The sequence below is a fragment of the Triturus cristatus genome, chromosome 4_1, assembly GCF_964204655.1.
Source record: "Triturus cristatus chromosome 4_1, aTriCri1.1, whole genome shotgun sequence".
In the NCBI taxonomy this organism is placed as follows: Eukaryota; Metazoa; Chordata; class Amphibia; order Caudata; family Salamandridae; genus Triturus; species Triturus cristatus.
Window position 1 is genome coordinate 1,244,563,672 of NC_140585.1, and position 22,034 is coordinate 1,244,585,705.

Below are 22,034 nucleotides of genomic sequence, written 5' to 3' on the forward strand. Positions count from 1 at the left end.
CAGGCATTTCTGGTGTAGGATATTTCCTTGGAGGGGTTCGCTACACATGGTTTGCTAGCTTTGCTATCAGAAATCCATGTAGATGTATTGGCATTGCGGTTAATATCAGCTAAAATGTTAGGTTCAGCCCCACTGTCCTTCCCAGCCACAGACTTATTTACAGAGCACAATTGCTCTTCGACGGATCCCATCACTTGTTCAAGTGTCCCCATAGCGATTGTGAGTTAAGATGCAATGGTGCCTGCCTGTGGATTCTCTCTAGTGGAGGTAGACTTTCTCTTTACCATGGCGGCACAGCGCAACTCATTCAAAAATATTGACGGGGACAAGTAACGATGCGTCCAATCGAGAATAAAAACAGTATCAGGTAGAAAACTTACTGCAAGCAGCTTGCGGGGCTCACTTTCCAGAAGGGGGGGTGGGGTCGGGCCTGGCCTCTTCCAGGCAATGATGGGCTGCACAGCGGTAAACAGCAATGCGCCATAAAGTGCTCCAGAGTCACCAGGTGTGAGCAGTCAAGCAAGCCGCCTCCTTGCCCTCAATGTTTCTGGGACACTTAGTTCCCTTCAGATCACTGCGATTCCTACCCACACAGCGGGAAACAGCAATTCGCTATATAGCACTCTAGAGTCACCAGGTGTGAGCAGTCAAGCGGGCCTCCTCCTTCCTCTCAATGTTTTTAGGACACGTAGCTCCTTTCAGATCTCTGCAATTCCTCGTTGACTAAAAGCTCAAGCTGTGGAGCAGGGAGATGGCGGCTTGGATGTGGACTAGACAGTCATGTCTGCTTTCACTCTTGATCACTCAAGTTGTTTAGGTAGGCTAAGATGTAAGTTTCCAACTGTGAGATTGATGACTTCCACCACAAGGTATTTGGAGGAGCTGGTGACTCAGAAATGCAACACTTACTGGCAGTGCTGGCCACTTAGCATGAAGCCGAGGTCGCAACAGTGACCTGAATGGATGGATGTGTGGAAGTAGGCGTCTTTCAGGACTAGTGTGGCCATGAAGCTACCTTGCTTTAGCAGGGGCATGACATCCTGTAGAGTGACCATATGGAAATGCTTTGATGGGATAGTTCTGTTGAGGGCCTGGGTCTGAGTATTGGTCTGAGGGATGAATCCTTCTTGGGGACGAGGAAGTACAGGTAGTAGACACCTATGCCCTGGTGTTGGGGCGAACTGGCTCCACGGTTCCTATGCGAAGGAACAACTGAACCACCTCCTGTAGCAGAGCAAGGAGTTCTATGCTGAATGTGTGCACAGGACCAGATATTTGGTAGGGCTGAGGTGAGCTTAAGGCAGGAGCTGTGCTTGATAAAGAATAGGACCCACTGGTCTGTGGTGATTTCCTCCTAGCATGGAAGAAACTATTCGAGCCTCCCCCTAACAGGTGTGGTGTGATTGGTGAGATGTGGGTCCAGTTAGTGTCTGGAGGTAGAGGCTCTCTTGGAGGGACTGGCTCTGTCTTCGCTCTTGGAGATTTTACCACAGAAGATGCCCCGCGAGTATCCTTTACCTACCAATTGGTGAGAAGCCTGCTGCTGTCGCTGATACAACTGTTTGGGGTCTTGGGAGGTAGCTTTCGAATCCCCACCTGCCTGTTAGCTCCGAAAAGAACTACGGATTGCTTGTACTTGAAGGGTGCTAATGGACTTCGTGGTATCAGTGTGCTTCTTCATTTTTTCCAATATCTCATCAACCTGTGGGCCGAAAAGATGCTCTCAGTCAAACATCAAGTTGACCCATGGCACCTGGTCTGAATTTAGCCCACTTCTCCCGGAGGCATCTCTCATAGAACTATACAAATGTAAATCAGGTTCTCCTGGTGACCCCTGCCCGGCTCAGTTCTTAAATTACTTGCCCCATGGTTCAATACGCTGCTGAATCTGATTTGGAACTCCTCTCTGACAACGGGTATCTATTCCACTGCCTGGATACAAGCCTATTTACTGCCTATTCTTAAGAAACCAGACGCTGACCCAGCAGAGCACAATCCTTTTAGGCCTATTTCCCTTCTACCAGCGCCAGTTAAAAGTCTTGAGAAGGAAGTTCAGATGCAATTGTCCGATTTCCTTGATTCTAACAAATGTCTCCATGACTCTCAATCTGGTTTTAGAACAGGCAACAGCAAGTAGACAGCACTTCTGTAAGTTGCTGAAACAGTACGTGAAGCGGTAGACCAGGGCAGCTCTGCAATGCTTGTGCTGTTGGATCTCTCCGCAGCATTTGACACAGTGTCATCAGATTCTTTTGGAGAGACTTAAGCACTTGGGAGTGAGGGGAACCACGTTGGCCTGGTTCCAGTCGTTTTTAGAAAACCGCTGTCAACAGGTGTTTCTCCGCCACTACGTGTCTTCACAGAAACCCCTTGTGTGTGGTGTTCCCCAGGGCTCGGGTCTGAGCCCTCTATTATTCAATGTCTATTTGACCCCCCTCGCGACTGGTCGAGAAATGGGGAGTGAGAGTAGTCTCCTGCGCTGATGACACTCAGCTGGTGTTCTCCTTCAGCAATGCCTAAATAACATCTCAGGCCTGGGTGACAGAAGGTTGATTAAAATTAAACACCGAGAAAACGGAGGTCTTATTCTTCAATCAATTATCACCCCTGTTGCCTGAGTTCTGGTGGCCTTTATAGTAAAACCCCCCGCCGATCCCAGTAGATTCAGTCAGAAATCTGGGGTATAAATTTGATAATGACCTCTCCTGTAAGGCCCAGATTCGCCAAGTCTCCTCGTCATGCTTCTGGAAGCTGAGAGCCCTACGGAGATTCCTTCATTTCCTTCCAATTGATTGCAGGAAGATAGTGGTCCATGCATTGGTCACGTCCCAGCTAGACTAGCCCAATAGCCTCTATATTGGATAACCAGCTTATCTGGTCCACAGGCTGCAAATAATTCAAAATGCTGCGGCCAGAATTATTAGGAAAGTGCCGTCCGCCACCACATTTCCCCCCTCCTGCGGAGCCTCCTTTGGCTGCCCATCAAGAGGAGGATTGCGTATACGGCGCTCACCATCGCCTACAGAGCCACTAGAGATTGGGGCCCGGGCTACTTGGAACATAGACTCCAAAACTATCATCAAGACCGGGTTCTAAGATCTAATCACCGGAAACTGCTGAGGATTCCTCGCTTTTTTAAGGATAGGATAGGCGACCGAGCTTTCTTGGTGAGAACTCCGTCACTTTGGAATTCCATGCCTGTCCATGTTCGTGTGATAGTTAGAACCAGCATTTAGAAAAGCGCTGAAAACCTGGCTCTTTAGCCTCCCGTAGTTCTCCCCTTTCTCTTCACTGTGAAGTACGAGTTACTTACCTTCGGTAACGATGTATCTGGTAGAGACGATTCTAGCCGCAGATTCCTTCACGTAGAATTATCCCCAGGCGTGCGACTGGACCCGGAAAACCTTTGTGCCCAGCATCCCTGCGTGCCGGGGGGACGGCATCACGCGACTCCGCCCAGGCGTCGTCGGCGTACGTGACATCAGCGAGGTCACATAAGTCCCACCCCGGCGCGCCTACGTCAGTTTTCTTCGGAGAACTTTTCGCGCCCCAACGCGGAGCCAGCAGACAAAACTGTAAGAGTATAGGAACAGTGTGCGAAAGAGCAGAAAAAGGAATGGTGAGGAACAACACCATAAAGAGCAGTGCCCGGCACTGCAGTACCCAAAGGCAGGGAAAGAATAAAGAACAGAGCAGCAAGACCTGCCAGTACAGAGACAGCACCCCCCCACATCCCCCGGAGACGAGGGACATATGTAAAAATGTAACGATAACATGCAACAGGACTACTACCCCAACCAAAGACAAGGAAGGGGAACCAGTCGGGGACACACAGGGAACGAAAAAACTCCAAGACATCCCCATCACACAGAGTGTGACAACCCCCATCAGGAACAGAGGCACAGCCAAAAGACCCCAATCTCAAGGATCGCAAAGAACCAGAAGTACCAACAAACCTATCCTCCCATCCTCCCATGTGACAATGGGGAGGAAAAAGGGACAGCCTGACAGAAAGAGGGAAAGAATGTACTCATAGAAGACACAGCCACCCACAGGGAGGCGAGTGCAAAACACCAAATCACAAGCCCTCGTAGAACGGGGAGGAAGGGCGGGCCGTGAAGAAATCTGCGGCTAGAATCGTCTCTACCAGATACATCGTTACCGAAGGTAAGTAACTCGTACATCTGATAGAGACAACTAGCCGCAGATTTCTTCACGTAGAATAGATACCCTAGACATACCCAAGGGGAAGGAGGGTCTGCGAGAGGACCCCATCCACCTGGGCACAACAGAGGGCCGCACGGGGGCCAAGTCCGAAAACAGGACGAGGAGCCCCATCCCCTTCGCAAAGGGAAACCCCCGTCAGCAGGAGGTCACCAACCCCGGGGGGAAGGGGGAGGGTGTGGGAAAAGAAGAGAAGAAGAAGATAGCCTGTCCTCACTCAGCAGAGGAAACAAGGCAAGGCGCAAAGAGGCCAAGCACCCCACACCCATGTGAGGCAACAAAACCTCTGCCCAAGGCCAAGGAAAGGAGCACCGAAGGAGAAGAGCAACCTAGAGACTCCAAGGAGAAGAGGCAGAGCAAAGGCAATCCCAGACAGGACGGCGCCGGCAGCAAGACGCAGGCGGAAGCCGAAAAGGGGAACTCAAGTTCACCCACGAAGAATCGGCCAACGCCGTGCAGGGACTAACTGCGCCCGCAAGAGGGTCCAGAAGTCAGGGACCATCCCCTCCACAGGGAGAGAAGGTAGAACCAAGTGCAAGGCTTACTGGAATCAGCGGAGAAGGCAGGATGACAGTCCCACTAAAGCCCCAAGAAGGCACAATGGTGCAGAAAGAATAAGAGGGCGGCACTGGCAAGCTCCGCCAGACGCCAGGGACACCAATGAACGAAACACGCAAAGCAAAAAGGCGAAGAAGAAGGTTGCATCCACCACATACCATAACGCCACGAAGAGCAGAAGCTCGCAGGTGACCACAACTCCCCAGCACATACCAGGGCTATATAACAGCCAACCTTGCCCCACATAGGGCATGTCATATCCTAACACATGGGAACCTTAGGAGGAAACTTCCGCAGCAGAGAACAACAAAAAAGACCTGCTGCAAAAAACCCCGCAGGAGGCCTGTCAAGCAGCCAGAGGGGAAATGCAGAAAACCCAATCTCAGGCCCAGCATGGTGTAAAAAACCCAAAGGAAAAACACACAGTCAAAAAGGGGCTGGCCAGCAGCCAACACAACCACAGCCTCAGCAAGGAGGACTCGAGTGGCCATGAAGCACACAGAACAGACAACCGGGGCGACCCGCCCCAACGGAAGAACAGCTCCAAGAACCAGATCCACACGCAGGTCACTGAGGAGGAGGAGGAGGACGAAGCCCCGCCAAGAACCTCTGGATGGCTGAGTCCGCAGGGGCATGGAACAAAAGAGCACCATCGAAGGGAAGGTCCACCAGCCGTTCTCGAACATTCTCCGGGAACACACTGTCCCAAAGCCAGGCATGGCGACGAAGGGCAACCGAAGAAGCCATGGCATGACCCAGCACCTCCGAGATGTCCACAGCGGAGCGAAGGATAAACACCGCCAGCTCCCGACCATCCAATACATGGTGTCTCAAATCCACACAGGCACCCTCCTGAGAAGCGGCAGACATAATGGACTCCGCCGAGTCCCACAAGCAAGAAGTGGCCCTAGCCAAAACACACAGTGTGTTAAGGGCCCGTAGAGCCCCACTGGTTGAGGCAAACACATTGGGCCCCCAGGAGTCCAGCCAGCGGGCCGCCCGAGACGGGGGAGACAACAGCAGCAGCAAAGCAGGAAAGGCAGACTGCAAAAGGAGGCCTCTGGTCGAAGGGTGAAGAGAAAGGCACACCAGATCACGCGGTGCCGATTGGTGGTGGTGCAGAAGGTGCTGGGGCACCGGGTCCCCCGTGGCGGGACGGCCCCAAGTCCCCAAGAGAGAAGAGTGGAGGGAACCCTCGAAGGGAAGCAACAGTTCCCTACCACCAGAGCCCTGATGGAGAACCTCCAGAAGATGATCTGCGGGGAAATGGGTAGCTGGATCACCCATTCGCAAAATTCCCACAGCCGTGGAAATAGTGTCGGCGAAAGCTGCACCCGCCTCCTTAGGGCCTCGCGGAGGGGAAAGCAGCTCCTCGTTAGGTGACGGCTGCAAGCTAAGGTGGCCATCCCCCAAGCCAACCGGAGGAAGTAAGGGCCAAGGCCGAAAGGAAGGAAGAGGGACCGAGGAGTGGGGGACCTGCGGCTCCTCCAGCGAAGACTGCAGTCGTGGAGACGGCGAGGCGCCACCTTTAGACTACGTTGGGGAAAAAGCCACGACACGGCGGCCTGTCTCCAGCGAGGACGACACCAGCAACCGCCGAACCTCTGGAGAAGAGGAGGCGTCTGAAGATGAGTCAATGACCCGACGTCGGCCCGGCGCCGTAGAGTCCGCAACCTGAGCCAGGACACCGTCGTCGACCGGCGCTGGAGGAGACGCCGGGGCGACCTTCGACACAGCACACGGCGCAGGAGACCGGAGCTGGGCCGGAGCCGGGGTGGCGCCGGAACAGCACCGACCTGACCTCTGAGGCAGCCGCCTGCGTGGAGGGACGAGAAGGGCCCGGGGCGGGACGAGGAGTCCCCCACCTGCTGCGACTCGTGACAGGGCGACATGGGCCCTCCGCTGACCCCTGTGGCGCCGCCAGGGCCAGCAGCCGACGGCGCCGCAGCGGCGTCACCTCGGCCTCGGACAAGGCCGCTGCCTGTCCCGAGGACCGAGAGGGGTTCGGGGTGCGACCCGAGCCCCGGCGACCTCCCGTGACACCACAGGGACTCCCGTGGGAGTTTGCGGCGAAGCATAGGTGCCGTGGTCCGAAGGAGGGACCCCCGAAGGGCCGCACCACAACGGCACCACATCCTCCAAGCCTGGATCCGAACCAGTCGGCGCCGGAGTCGCCGGCGACGCCGCGGAGGGCCCTGCACACTGCGAGGGATCCGCTGACGTCCCAGGAGGGGAAGGAGGAGGAGGTGAAGCCAGCAAGGCTTGCAAAGCCACCGCATATGTCTCCATCTGGGCTCTGTTCGCCCCCATGCCGGGAAATGGCAGATAAGGGGATGACACGCGGGGCCGCACCACCCGCGGAGAGCCCACACCCCCGACAGGCCGGAACCCGACCCTCGGGGACAAACTGCGACACTTACCAAGAGGTGAGCAGCGCTCTTGCGACCTGGGAGAAGATCGAAGTCGGCGAAGGAAGCCGCGGGTCCGAGAACCCTCCGCAGGGGCCGGGCGAGATGACGACGCCAACCTGGACACACGAGCCGAAAGAAGTTTCATCCGGCACTCCCGCCGGGACTTCGGCTTCATCTGCTGGCAGGCCTCACAATCAGTGGAGTCGTGGTGCTCCCCCAAACACCACATACAGATGGGGTGAGGATCCGTCGCCGACATGAGGCGGTCACACGACGAGCAAGTTTCAAAGCCCAAAGGCATTCGCACACTGTTCCCACACACGCAGCAATAGCATAAGGGAAAGGCCTAAACAGGCCCAGAGCAGAAACCTGATCTGCGTTGCACGTGGAAAAGGAAAAAACTGCCACAGGCGCACCGGGGTGGGACTTATGTGACCTTGCTGACGTCACGTACGCGGACGACGCCTGGGCGGACTCGCGTGATGCCGTCCCCCCGGCGTGCAGGAATGCTGGACAAAAAGGTTTTCCGGGTCCAGTCTCACGCCTGTGGATAATTCTACGTGAAGGAATCTGCGGCTAGTAGTCTCTATCAGATTCTGCATTGTAGCACCAGGACACTTCCGTTGGAGGTAGCCATGCGCTTTATAACTTTCACTTATTATTATTATGGGTTAATGCTGAATCTCAGGCTTAAAGCTAACAAAACGCAGGCAAAAGTGGTGGTATAGAATAACAAGAGGTTTTTATCTCTCTGGCAGCTGTGTCGGCCAAGTGTAATGAACATCATCTGATGGCATTAGGGATGGCTTTACCCTCGTCCATGATTCCAACCCCCTCCCTCCTATACAGGTCAGGGAGACATTGGAACAAGACCTCCATTTCTTTACATTGAGCCGTATCGTATCAGGACAGGAGACTCGCGGAATTAGTGATGCACCAGTTTGTGGCGGTACCAACTGCTACCTTTTTGCCAGCCATATTAATGTGATTAATCTGCTTGTCAATATGGGGAACGTCACTTGTGGCTTGGGCTGCTGTTCCCTTACAGGTGATGAAAACTATCAGGGAGTCAGTGAGGACATGCCCACTGAGGTATAGGGGATGAGACGATGACCATACCCTTTAGCACAAGGAGAAACTAGAGGGAGCTTTCGATTCTTAACAGTGTTTCCACTAGGAAATCGTCATCCTTTGATGCAATGGGCATTTCTATCTTGTAATAGGCAGCTGGATGACACTGTGGTGGTATTGTCTGGCAGTAAAGCCCTAACAGGGACATACTCAAGATCAGGTTTCCCTGGGGGCTACATGTCGCTGTCCTCTCAAGGATCATTTGCACTCCAAAGTCCTCTGCTGGAGAATAGGGGCTAGTGCTACCTCAGAGAGAATAGGATTTCGGTGACCCCTGTGGGCAAGTCGTAGGTGTGGAAAGAGGCTGAGGTGTTAAGAATGGAGGTGGGGGTGAAGAGTTGGCAGTCTTGTCCATCGTCCTTATTGCAGGCCTTAGAGAACTGTACGGTTGTGGTGTTTTAGCCATCTTTCCCGACGTTGCAATGATTTTGCCGGTTCTGTGATAAATAATTATTGTGTTGTTGCCGGTCACTGAACTCCTGTTGGAGTCTCTCTTCGGATTCGACGTGGATTGTCTTGGAGCCGACAGTGGTTTTGGCTTCAACAGAGCTGGTTGTTTCGATGCCAGTGTGTGCATTCAAACTCTAAGACTGATGGGGTTCGATGCTCATGTCTAAATCCTGTCCAGCTCCAACGTCTTGCCTCTGTATCAACTGGAGCCCAAGGGCAGTGGTTTGTGCACGGGGCTGGACGCCTGACCACCATGGGGCTGGTGTTCGGCTTCGGCATGCAGTCACTTGTCTATCTTGAGGGTCTAGGTGCTGACCGTACTTATGCATCTTGGCATGGGCTTGTTCTGAGGCCAACTGAGGTAGAGGGTTATTCTTGGGCTTCTATTCTTCCTCTTTGATTTCCTCCTGTTCCAAATAGGCTGGGCTGTTGAGCTGGTATGTGTGAAGACTCCTCTTTAATACCTAACAGGTCTGCGTCGCTGAATATGTCTGGCGTGTCAGATGACGAGCTGTAAATTGGATTGTGGGCCCAGTGCCTGTCTATCTGCTGCAGAAGAGTTTTCTTGTTTCTGAAGACTTAACAGAAGCCTCACTGGGTATCATTGTGCTCCGGGGAGAGGAACAGGTATTGGTGGTGGTGGCATTGGTGAGGTGGTGGTATTGGTGGTGGTGGTGGTATTGGTGGTGGTGGTATTGGTGATGGTATTGGTGATGGCATTGGTGATGGCACTGGTGGTTGTGGTATTGGTGACATTGGTGGTGGTGGTGGTGGTGGTGGAGGTATTATGGTGGTATGGGTGGTGGTATCAGTATTGGTGGTGTTGATGTTGGTATTGACTGTGGTAGTTGTATTGGTGGTGGTATTGGGGGGGTGGTATTGGTGGAGGTGGAGGTGGTGGTATTGGTGGTGGTTTTAATAAAACAGGTGTTTGAAAACAACCCGTCAGGTGGCTTTAGTACAGATCACATGTAACACAGATGTGCTGTTGTCAGCTTCAGCCCATTAGCACAGGATTATGTGCTACCTGGAATTCACGTGACTTAATTCACTAATCCTTTCGAAATCAATTTTACTGGGGGGAGGGGTGGGGGGTTTGAAACAGACACAAGATAATGCTGGTTAAAGTGATTAAAAGCAGACTCATACGTTACGGGTGCGGCCCTGCTGCTTAAAAATAACACAAGCGGTTTCAGCTGAAGCAGCGCATGTCCGGCCTGCAGTAAGAGAAGCTCAATAAAGTAAATAGTGCTTACAGACTAAATAACAGGTCCCGTGTAACAACCGAAGTAAAGGGGCCAGTCGCCTTGGGAGGATACAAATGAAGACAAGGCCGTACTAAGGAGGGACTAACAGGTCTATTAACGAATCCGAAGATAGCATTTACGAAAGACAATGACACAAGCCAATGAAAAATATGGGAGGAGAGTGGGTGCAGCTTCTCTCCCATACTCTACTACAGCAGTCTCGCAGAGCGAGCAGTGCATGCGCGCTACCGCTAGGCTCGACCTAAAAAACAAGTAGCAACAGACAGAGCCCAACACTAGATGGCAGGAATATGCAGAGCAAGCGTATCTTCAGGCACACATGCTACGAACATATTGTTCTATGATGAATTGTATTCACTGAACTGGGGGCATCCATTTCGTCAGGGATGTGGACTAATGTTTTTAAATATTCATGACAGGAGTTCTAATAAATTCTTGCAGATGAGTCATCAGAAGAATTTCTGCGAACGAAACGCATTGGCTGGAACTATTTTTAGGAACATTATGAGGCGCTAATAAAGAAGTCAATCGCTGCTAGCAGATTAAGTGTATGTTGCTGTTCTGAAAAATTAGTATACCAAAGTACTAATAAAAACATTAAAAATATATATATATATATAACGCAACTAACTTTTCACAGAGTGCAATTCATTTATGCCAAGAAAGTATAAACAGTGTGATAGCTCCGAAAACATAGTACAGTTCCTCTATTCTTGAAGAAACTCCTCAACATTGCATGCCCCAACTCTCTCTGACACTTTTTTCTTCCCTTGAAAGCAATTTATCCCAATGTATTCTCACAAAAATCATTTCTAGTCATCATGAAGTATCTGTATATTACTTTTTTCAGCCTAACCTTCACCTATCAGTCGGAAATGGTTTTCTAAATACTTGTTTACATTTGTTCTATGTAATTTTTTCTCGGGTCATAGTATAATGAGTTGGTTATCTTTTATGCAGTGACACGCAAACTGGATAAGAACATCGCTCTACAAAAACCTCAAGTACACAAATAAATACATAAATGAACACAGAGAAACTGTTCTTCAACAAATCCCTAAAGTGTTACAGCTCCCAGACCACACATTGAAGCAAATTTGTTCTTAAACAAACCCACAGCCAATTCACAACTCCAAGGTCCTAAGTGTATTGTATCAGATCCACGAACAAACCTATGAAGTCACTGCAACCAAATCACATCACCAATTCTAAAAGAGTTCAGAACTCCAGAAACACGCAAAGTATTGAATGGTTGCCTTCTGGCTCCCTCCTCATCAGTTATTGCCAATGAAAAGGATGTTCTAAACGATCATGCCCACTTCCACCTAATCACACAGAGCACCACTAGGTAATAACCCACCTCAGTTCCCCGTCGTTCGTGTCAAAAGTAGTTTCTGATAAGTCAGCAACAATGGAGGCTGCTTTGGATCCACCAACTTGCCCCTGTATAGTCCCTGATAAAAAAAAAACAGGACATTTATTATGTTGTAAAGAATGCTTACAAGCAAAATCAGCCCTCTTCCCAAGCTTTTCACAACTGACAGTAAGTTTGCAGGTAATGGAAAACATAACATACAATTCATTTTGTGCACCTCTCTCCCTGATACAGTCACAACTTATGTGTCCCCTTTGACTACAGTGGGAACCTACATACCCTTATGACTACCACTGTGATGGTGAGGCGTTTCATTTGTGTCATAAAATGACAACAAACGGCCCAAAACTACAGATACGTCTGTGTTGACAAGATTGGACTATCAGAAAGTCTCGAAGTTAAATATTATCTTGAGCTGGACTTGTAAGGTACAAATGTAATGCAGCATCTCAAAAGCTGAGAAGGACTTTCGGCCGATACCACTCACCTGGCATATGATCTGTACTGGTTAGATGTTGTTTTCTGTGTCAGATTCAAACTGGTCCTAATGAACATGTTACTTACCTTCAGTAACGCTTCTTCTGGTTGATGCTCTTACCAGCAGATTCCTTATCATGAGAATATTCCCAGTCGTCAGAAAAACTGTGCAGTAGTACTCTTGTGTGCCAGTAGGAGGCGCGTTACAGCTCCCCTACGACTTCATTCATTCTGCTCCAGAAGGGATGAACAAAGCCACATATAAGTGCCACCCATGCGCGCTGATCTCAGTTTCTTACGCAAGCTTGTCCACACCCTCAGACACAGAGCCCATCAGCCAATCGGCATAACCAGTGCGCTGATTCCTAGGTTTGGACTTTTTTTCAATGGAGAAGAGTCCGTTCTACAGAATGGAGAGTTTGGAGAGCAGCAATGAATCTGCAGTTAGAGTATCCACCAGAAAGAGAGTTACCGAAGGTAATTAACTTGTTCTTCTGCTGGATATTTCTAACTGCAATTTCCTGACCTTGTTAATTGATACCAAAGTAGTACCTCTCAAAGTGGTGGGTCTGTGGAATGACTCAGACCAAAATGTACTGCTGGACATAACGGGCAAAACATTCATCCTAGTAGTGCTTCATGAATGACTGCACTGATCACCATGAGGCAATGCTAAATGCAGAGCATGATAACCGTTACTTCAGTGGTAGTCTTTAATTTCTCCCCCGTGTTAGTGCAGCCTGTGCTGTGGAACTCTAAACAAGTATTTCTGCATTCATTTGTTGATCAGTATAGCGCAACAAGCCGTTTGGGGGTCCTGGAAATGCTGCTCGAAGTCTTCTCAGGTCTCTGTACCACTCACTGGGGGTAGGTGCATATACAGATGCTCGACAGCTCAGTGGCTCAAGGGAGCCTTTACAAACAGAAGGTGAGTGGGAGCACCCTACCTCATTTCCCAGCTCTGGCTGATGCACCTGCACCCAGTGAGGGGCACAAAGATCCGAGATTACGTTGGGCAGCATTTCCAGCACTCCAAAAAGAATGTGTGGCACTCTACTGAAAAAGGACAACTATCCTGAAACACGTGCCTAGAGATGCACAGAACTAGTTGCCCCAACACGGGTGAAAAACTAAAGAGTCAGAGAAGCAAGTGTTGTCATGCACTGCATTTACCATGATGCACTGGGCGAATTGAGTGTTAGGATGTAAGGCAGTGTGCTCCCACCCTCTTTTTGAGAGGAATAAGCCCATATTTGTTTGGGTGTCTGCTTCTTAGGTAGAACATAGCAGATTTTGATGAGGTCTATCCACCTAGACATGGCTCTTTTCAGCACTGTCTGACTTTTTTTTCATTGGAAGAAATACGCAAAGAGCTGATTGTCCATGGTGGTCTCTGATACAATCACTGTAAAAACGGAGGGTTATTTTGGGTTCCAGTCAATGCAACTTCTCCTTCTCTTTTGAGAGAAGATGCGGGACTGAGAAAGCCTGAACGGCAATAGTATGCCGGACATGGAAAGGTGTTACTATTTTCTGAAGAAAAATTGTTGAAGTTCTCAACACCGGTTGGTCTGGGAAAATGTTGTGTGGGGCGGCTGAGCCAAGAGTACCTGAAGCTCGCTCATGAGACGTCATCGTGAACAGAAAACCCGTTTTCAGGCTTAAGAGACGTTGTGGACGGAGACATGGCCGAGAACACCAATATGGCGGACGCATAAAGTGGAAGCTCCGTCCGGGCCTAAACAAATCCTGCACTTCTCCTTAAGTCGACTGGTTTTGCAGCTCCCGGGAGGAGTAATACCTCCGATATACTCATAAAACGGCAAAAGGTGTGAAGCTGGGTGACCCCTGAGACAGATGACCGTCCGAGGGGAGGATCAGCGTAAACGACGCGGCTTGAATGCCCGGGGAAGGAGGGAGCAGAAGGAGAGGGAGGGCCGCTCTTCATTTATTACTGCCTGCCCTGCGCAGTCTACTGAAGCCTGCCAGCGGCTGCGACCGGGGCCTCGGAGGGGCAGACCCTAACCTGCAAGCCCCGAGACAAGAAAGGTAGGAGCAGGTGCTGTGGAGGGCCCGGACAACGAATAACGGTTGCAAGTCATCAGCAGCCTCCATGCCGCGGCAAGGCTCTGGAACTGCGGCCACCAGGCCCCAGGTTAACTGGCAGATGGAGAGGAATGGCCGAGATCGGTGAGTTGCTGCCCGCCCTGCGAGGCAGACTGAAGCTTACCTGCTGCTGCAGCGGCGATCGTGGACTCCGGTGGGGCGGGCCTTGATCCACGAGGCCCCATGACAAGAATGGCCAGGGCGGATGCTGCGGAGAGCCCAGAGGAGAAATAAAGGCCGCAAATCAGAGGCGGTGTTCGTGCAATGGCGCAATACCTAGCTGCAGACACCAGGCCCTGTGCTAAGAGGGAGTAATCCCAGGAGCCGACAGCCTGAACTGGTCGGAAAAAGTGTGCCTGGTGGACCGCCGACCCCGGAGACCAGAACGAATCCAGAATCGCCTAGGTGAGTAGAGCACCGGGGCCCGGGGAGAGGGAAATAGACGTGGTAGCCCCCCCCCCCTCCTATACTGGGAGAGTCGGTATTGGGATGAGACCGGCGCTGGAGATAGGGGCCACTATCGAGGCCCGAGACAAGCAGAGAAGCTCTCCCTAACCCCAGAAGGAACGAGGTGCTCAAGAAATAGGGCCTGGCCTGGGGCGGAAGGTCAGTAGGGCTCGACTCTGCAAATGGCAGCGGGGCTGGCGAAAAGAAAATACAGAGAGAGGGGCGAACACCCACACAATAACATCCATTGGATCTGGGGTCAGCGGCAATCTAGGAACGCATAATTGGGGCTCTTTCACAAGGCTGTCGCAGACGAAGGAAGAGATTGGACCTGTGTCCCATAAGACCGCTGGTGCTGGCACAGTTAGGTGGAATCCCACATCGATTCAACCAGACTGAATCAGTGGCTCTGGTGGCTCCAGAAACAAAATGAAAGCTGAATTCACCATGCAGGCTCCTCTAGAGAAGCTTGGAGAGTGAGGAACAATCAGGGCTGGAAGGAAGCAACCGGGGGTCGTGTACGCCTTACAACTCAGTCCTGCCCTCCCGAGCGCCAAAATGCGCAGGCAGAAAGTTAAATCCGGAGGCACCCAGCCCAACACAAGAGAGCCCTCCCCGCTGCCCGCAGAGAGAGGGGGGCGAGTCGGCTGACACAGAGGCCTCGCTCCACCTGCATCTGGACAAAGTTTTTAGCGGCAATAGCTATCACTAAGGAGGCTCTGCAGCAAGATATAGGAGCCGTTTCGGTGGGGTTAGGACTCCTAAAGGCCAAACACCATAAATTAACATACAGAGTAAAAGAAGTGGAGGGAGCAGTGGTGGAGCTCCACCCGGAACACAATCAAGCTGCCTCCCGACTGGAAGAACTCACTGCCAGGGTGACAGTGCTAGAGCAGCACACCGAGGGTGCTGAAGGACGTAACAGACACATTAACATAAGAGTTGTAGGCATCGCTGAAGGCTCAGATATGCTGGCATTCCTGGAAACCTGGCCGAGAACCGAAATGGCCCCTGCATACCTCTCCAAATCCTTTGCCCTTGAGAGGGCGTGTCGGGACCCTCCGCGAGCCCCTGCACCAGGAAGGCCTCCCCGTCCAGTGGTGTCTCGGATACTTCACTACTGTGATCAGGATTCTATTTTGCAGCAGGCGAGGGCGCAGTGCCCCTATGCCTTGGACAACAGAAAAATATTGGCATTCCCGGACTTCACGGCTAGGGTGCAGGCACAACGAACATCCTTCATAGAGGCCAAGAGAGCCCTCCGGGAGGCAGGCCTGCAATACTCCCTTGTCTTTCCAGCGAAGCTCCGAATCATCCTGGATGGAGCCACCCACTTCTGCGACTCCCCGGAGGAAACATGGGCCTGGCTAGAGGCTTATAAAAAAAGGGGAACCCTTGCCGAAACCGCAATAAGGTCCTCGTGGGACAAAGCGAGCCGCCAGGAAAAAACTGCTTCAAGCAAAGAAGACAAATCAACTGCAGAAACCCACAATATCCCAAACACAACAAGACAGGAAAGCTGCCCTGCAAGCAGTAGCACAGATTATGTCTCCACAGACAGACAGACACGTCTTCGGAGCCGAGAAACCTAACAACTGACTCAGATGACAACACAGGAAATGAATCAGGTATGCCAAAAGTAACCCCACGCTTAGCGGATGACATTATATGAAAGTCCAGAGAATGGCGGATTCATTGATGAGTCTGATACCTAGAGGGGAGAACATGATACCATCACAGAGAGTGCACTGGTAGACCCAATAATCTTCAACATGAGCCGGTATGAACCCAGCGTCCCTGAACTACACCTTGATTCCCCCCCCCAACCAGAGTGGGCCGATGGAGAAGTTGAGGGTGGCGTTCTCACCGTAATGTGGTTGTTTGTTTACAGGTTTCGGTGGCTGGCCGTTGCTCAGCTGCTCCTAGGATGGGGAGTTGGTAAGTTGGGTTTGTTGTTTACTACCCAGGGGTCCACTACATATAACCCTGTCCTGAGGTCGGGGACATGTCAGAATAAGAAGGGGGAAGGACGGGACGAAAGGTACATCTCTCACAGCTTTGGCTTCCAAGCCGACAAAAATAGAAGTTAAACGATTATCTTGGAATATTCTAGGCATGGGCTCCGCTGCTAAATGCTATAATATCTTACATTTTATACGCCACAGAGGCGTGCAGATAGTAATGCCGCAGGGACAAAAACCTAACGGCTGAGGAAGCCTTCAAGCTCCGCCGTGGATGGCGGGGACAATTGTTTGCCACCACACACTCAGCATGTGCAAGAGGGACCCTACTGTGGATAAAGCTGGGTACTCCCCTTGACGCAACACACAAAATCTTTGACCTAGAGGAGCGCTATGTCATAGTGAAGGGTAGATTGATGGGTAGGGAAATGACACTGGGGAGTATTTACACCCCAAACCAGGAGCAGACATTTCTTACCACGACTTTCCAAACCCATATCGGAAGTGGCAGCATGTGACTTGGTCCTAGGTGGAGATTAAAACTGCGTTGCAGATATAGACATGGATAGGTCTATTACTCCAGTACATGGCACAGCAGCAGATGCGTCGTATTCACACGTTTACATATCCCAATGCATTTCGGCGTAATGCCTTCTTCCGGGGAATGTCTAAAAGTAAAAATATATGAGGCTACATTTTGTGCATCGTTACGTTTTATCGCTAAGAAAATGTTAAAAACATACATGTGTATCAATGGTAATTAAGTCTTCCTGTGCGCCATGGTGGTCGTTTGATGAGTGATTGTAAGTGACTGTTAGTGGGGTTGATTGTTTGTTATAGTCTTGCTATTAGTTAGAGGTGATAAGTTCGGAAATTATGATCGGCATGTAATAAAGGAAAGATTAAAAGTGTACACCCAAAAAAACAAAAAAAATCAGGAAAAGCTCGAATGCCTCTATGGGCGTGGACTTCTCCCGTGGTACATTCTTCATGAAGTGCCTCCCGTTACATATACGTTTGACAAGGAAAAAGAAAAACGCGTACGTTCTGGTTTACTTCTCCAGTGGTGCATTCTTTATAAAGTGCCTCCCATTACACGTGCGTGTGGCAAAGAGAAACGCGTGCGCTTTAATTTACTTACTGTTGTGTCAATGATTCTAAGCGCGTATGGTGAACAGCCGTGACGGGTGCTTCCGCGAGTGTGTGATCGCTGTGTCGAATGTCGATATAAATGAGAGTTACATTGTGAAGATAGAGATAGGACTCGTTACTGCTGCGTGATAGTGAAGATAGTGAAGAAAGACTATGCATGCCACTTGAAAAATGTTCAACAGTCAACAATAAGGTAAACATCATGCTGTTAAAATAAAGTCAGCTATATGCACATTGTAATGTAAATTAATTTGATCAATCAGAGATAACATGTGAATTCCATCCGGTCATTCATCCCATGTGGTTTCATTGAATTAAGTGTGCGAATCCAGTAATTTTCGCGTTGTAATAAAGTTTTATGATTGTCTCTGCCTTCCGTTTTAACAATGATTTCCAAAATGTTTAATTTGAGTTGGCTTATGTGATGTCCAGCTTCTAGAAAATGACTAGCTACTGTAGACTTGAGATTCTGGGTTCCGATGTTGCTTTTATGTTCGTTTATACGTATTTTGATTTTTCTTTCTGTTTGTCCCACATATATTTTTCCACATGGACATTTTAATTGGTATATCGTGTTGGGTGTATCACATGTGGCTGTTAATTTAAGTTTAATGGTATGACCTTTCATTGGGTGTGTAATGTATGAACCAGGGATGATATTGTTACAGTTGTTGCAGTTCCAACATGCTATAGTTCCTTTATATTGAATTTGTGTGTTCTGGTCTGTCGGATTTTTGATGATCTCTCCCAGGTTTTTGGCTCTAGTGTATGCAAAAATGGGTTCCTGTTCAAAGATTTTATTGAAATCAGGTTCCACTTTCAATATGGGCCAATGTCTTTTGATGATGTTTTTAAAGCATTTGCTCATCGTGGAATATTTAGAGACTATTGTCGTGCGTTTGTCAATGTCTTTTTGGTGGGTGACAATGCTGTGATCCTGCTGATGGCGTTACTTCTCTTTTCTGCTTGTAGCAGGATGTGTTCTGGGTATCCTCTTGTGCGGAAACGTTTTAACATTTCGTTGATGCGTGTCATCCTGGTGTTGGGATCAGATACTATTCTTGTGACTAAGAATTTGCGTGAAAGGCATGTTGTTTTTTAGGGAACTGAGATGGAAGCTGTCGTAGGACAGCATGTTGTTTTTATCCGTTGTTTTTCTGAACAGATCTGTTTGAAATCCTTCGTTGGTTTGTATAATTTTTACGTCCAAAAAATTGATGGTGTCTGATTGAATATCAGAGGTGAATTGTATTCTTTGGTCTATGTGATTCAGTTCATCCAACAATTTGGTGAGTGTCGATGTGGGTCCGTTCCATAAAATGAAGATATCATCTATGAACCTTCCGAACATTTTTAGATGAATTTGCCATGCTGGATTAGTTAGGATGTGTTTTTCTTCGAACATTTCCATGAAGATATTCGCGTACGTTGGGGCAGCACAATTTTCCATTGATGTACCAGTCTTCTGCAAAAACCAGTCTGTCTTCCATTTGAAATAGCTATGTTGTAGTGTGAAAAACATCAGTTCCATCAAAAAGATTTGTAAATCTGTACTGTATTAACTTTGTAGAAGTGCTTGTTCTACTGCTTCCAAACCCATTTGATGTGGTATGGATGTGTATAGAGATTTGACGTCTACTGTACACATTAAAACAGATTTGTTCTTCTGTTTCATGATTTTTTGGAATTTGTTGAGAAAATCCGTAGTATCTTTGATATACGTGGATAGTTTAGTGACACTCGGTTGTAGATACTTATCCAAGTATTTTCCCACTGGTTCGTGGAGACTGTTTCTTGTAGACACTATGGGTCGAAAAGGTGGCTTTGTCAGATTTTTATGTATTTTTGATACCATATATATGGTAGGGCTTTTTGGATTAGTTTGGATTAGGTATCTCTTGACTTTTTCATTGATGGTGCCCATTTCATTGGCTTTTTGAACGATGTTTTTTAGGACTTCAAGGATTTGTTCCGTACGGTTGAAATCAAGTTTCATGTAGGTGTATCCATCCGATAAATGGATTTCCACTTGTTCTTCGTAAAAGTCGGTGTTTAAGATGACCAGTGCTCCGCCCTTGTCGGCTTTCTGGCATGTAATGTTCGTTCTGTTGGCTATGGATCTTAATATGCCCCATTCCTTTTGTGTGAGGTTCTTAAATTTGTGCCGTTTTTGAAAATGTAATTTCTGGAGGTCCTGTTTCACTAAAGTTTCGAATGTGTCTAAACTTTTGTGGCTAATGGGTGCCACAAAAGTTTGTGAATACGACGCATCATCGAAATGAAATAAAATTTCATGATGAAAATAAATGAACTTTAAATCATTGAAAATCTTCAAGTAACTTTATTGAAATCAACCTAAAGGAAAAAAAAGTATAGTACTTGATATACCAGTGCCCAGGGGACACATCCATTTTCCTAGGGTTTGCTACCAAATATTGAATTCACGCACTCCTTGTTCAGAGAAGTGACACCCAGGAGCACGGATTAATTTCATATCAACCTGTTAAATGACATGAATATAAATATTTAAGCAGTGCACGTACGATTTTGACAGCAGCAGATGCGACATCTAAAGGGCTACGAGACTGGATGAACGGATGGGAGCTCCTCGATATCTGGAGACTACAAAATGGTCAGCAGCGGTAATACTCCTTTTACTCCCCACTATATGGTCTGCATACCAGTCTAGACATGTTAATATGTTCAATTCAACTTTCATCAACAATAATGGGGGCAGAGTATTTGGGGCGCACCATCTTGGATCACAGCCAATTACTTCTCAGATTCTCCCCATTGCCTGAGAATGCATCAATCCCGGTATGGAGACTAGACCGCAGCCTGCTAGAGGATGACTGTTTTAGACAGCAGCTGTCCACCAACATTTTGACTTATTTCCAATTGAACCAAAACACTGCAAGCACCTCTCTGGTAGAGTGGGACGCTTTTAAGGTAGTAGTGAGAGGCCTGTGTATGGGACAGACAGTGGGGGCGCGTCGGGAGATCAATACAGAACTCCGGACGCTGGAAACATAAATTCATGCTTTGGATAACAGACCGAGAGCAGACCGCAAGGTCAAGAGACAATTGTCTCACACCAAGAGTAAATATAACAAAGTCTGGGTACGCTTATGGCTATTAGATCTCCGACCTGATCAAGAGAGACAACATGTGGAACGGGGGCAGGTGGGGAAATTACTAGCTTGGCTTATTAAGCCAGATGGAAGGGACACCCCTATTTCCTGCATTCGGACAACTGACGGACTAACGGTCTTCTCACTCAAAATCATTAACAATACATTTAGCAAGTGCTATTCAACCTTGTATGGGAACCCCGGGGAAGTGCCCGAAGATTTGATGGCGGATTACTTAGAGGCCTTTGACTTCCAAAGGGTGGACCTGGCCATACAGAAGTGCTTGGAGGAGGCGATCTCTGCACAGGAAATAAGCCTGGCAATTAAAGAGATGGCCTGAGGGATGACTCCGGGACCGAATGGTCTCACTGCGGAATTTTACTCCACATTCACAGCGAGAGTGACCCCTCACCTTGAAAAAATGTATGTCACTTTGCTAATGGTGGTCCAACTACTGACTTCCACTAGGGAGGCACTAGTGGTCCCACTACCCAAAAATAAATCAAACCCAGCTGGTACAGCTGATTTTTACCCACTATCTATGTTGAACTTGGACTTTAAACTGCTCAGTAATGTCCTAGCCACAAGGCTACTCCCACACATGCCAGAACTGGTCCATATGGACCAGAATGGGTAATTCCAGCTAGATCAACCTCTGGGAACCTGAGAAGACTGTATCATGTTCTATTCCATCAGGGCCTTTCGGCATACACAGAAGCGATGGTGATGGCAGTCGACCTAGAAAAGGCATTTGATTCCTTATGTTGGGACTTCTTGTTTCAAGTTATGAAGAGCATGGGGTTGGGGGAAGGATGGCTGCGATAGGTTTGCCTGCTGTACACAGACCCCACTGCTAGGGTTCTGGCAGGTGGGGGGCGTCCACTCCCTATACCATACATTGAGGGACTATCCAGGGCTGTCCACTGTCGCCCCTGCTTTTTGCTCTGGCGATAGTGCCACTTGCAGAACATTTAAGACCAAAAGGGTTAAGACATGGGCTACTCCTAGACGGTAAGAGACACAGAATTTCACTATATGCGATGACCTATTATTATACATTAGGGATGGCGCCCAGGGTGTATCCCACACCATGAACATCTTGGAGGAATTCGCGGAGCTGTCAGGGCTCGGAGTTAACACCCTAAAGACCCATATATTCCCACTGACACCCTCTCTAGCTAGACCTATAGATCTTCAGTTGGGGCTCAATTGGGTACCAAGCTCCTTCCGAAACCTGGGCATACAATTGTTCCACAAACAGGCAGATCTTATGGAAGGAAACCTTGATCGAGCGCTCCGCTCACTGAAGACAAACGTGTTATTCTGGCGCTCTCGTAAGCTAT

The 22,034-nt window shown here is 49.1% G+C and overlaps 1 protein-coding gene across 1 annotated transcript in view; it reads right to left on the reverse strand.

Moving 5' to 3' along the window:
* Positions 1–22,034, reverse strand: part of AAAS (aladin WD repeat nucleoporin) — a 444,387-nt gene that overhangs the window by 131,108 nt on the left and 291,245 nt on the right. Inside the window, exon 13 of the mRNA XM_085654670.1 lies at positions 11,403–11,496. Coding sequence (XP_085510796.1) covers positions 11,403–11,496 — 94 coding nt within the window. The remainder of the gene's footprint in view (positions 1–11,402; positions 11,497–22,034) is intronic.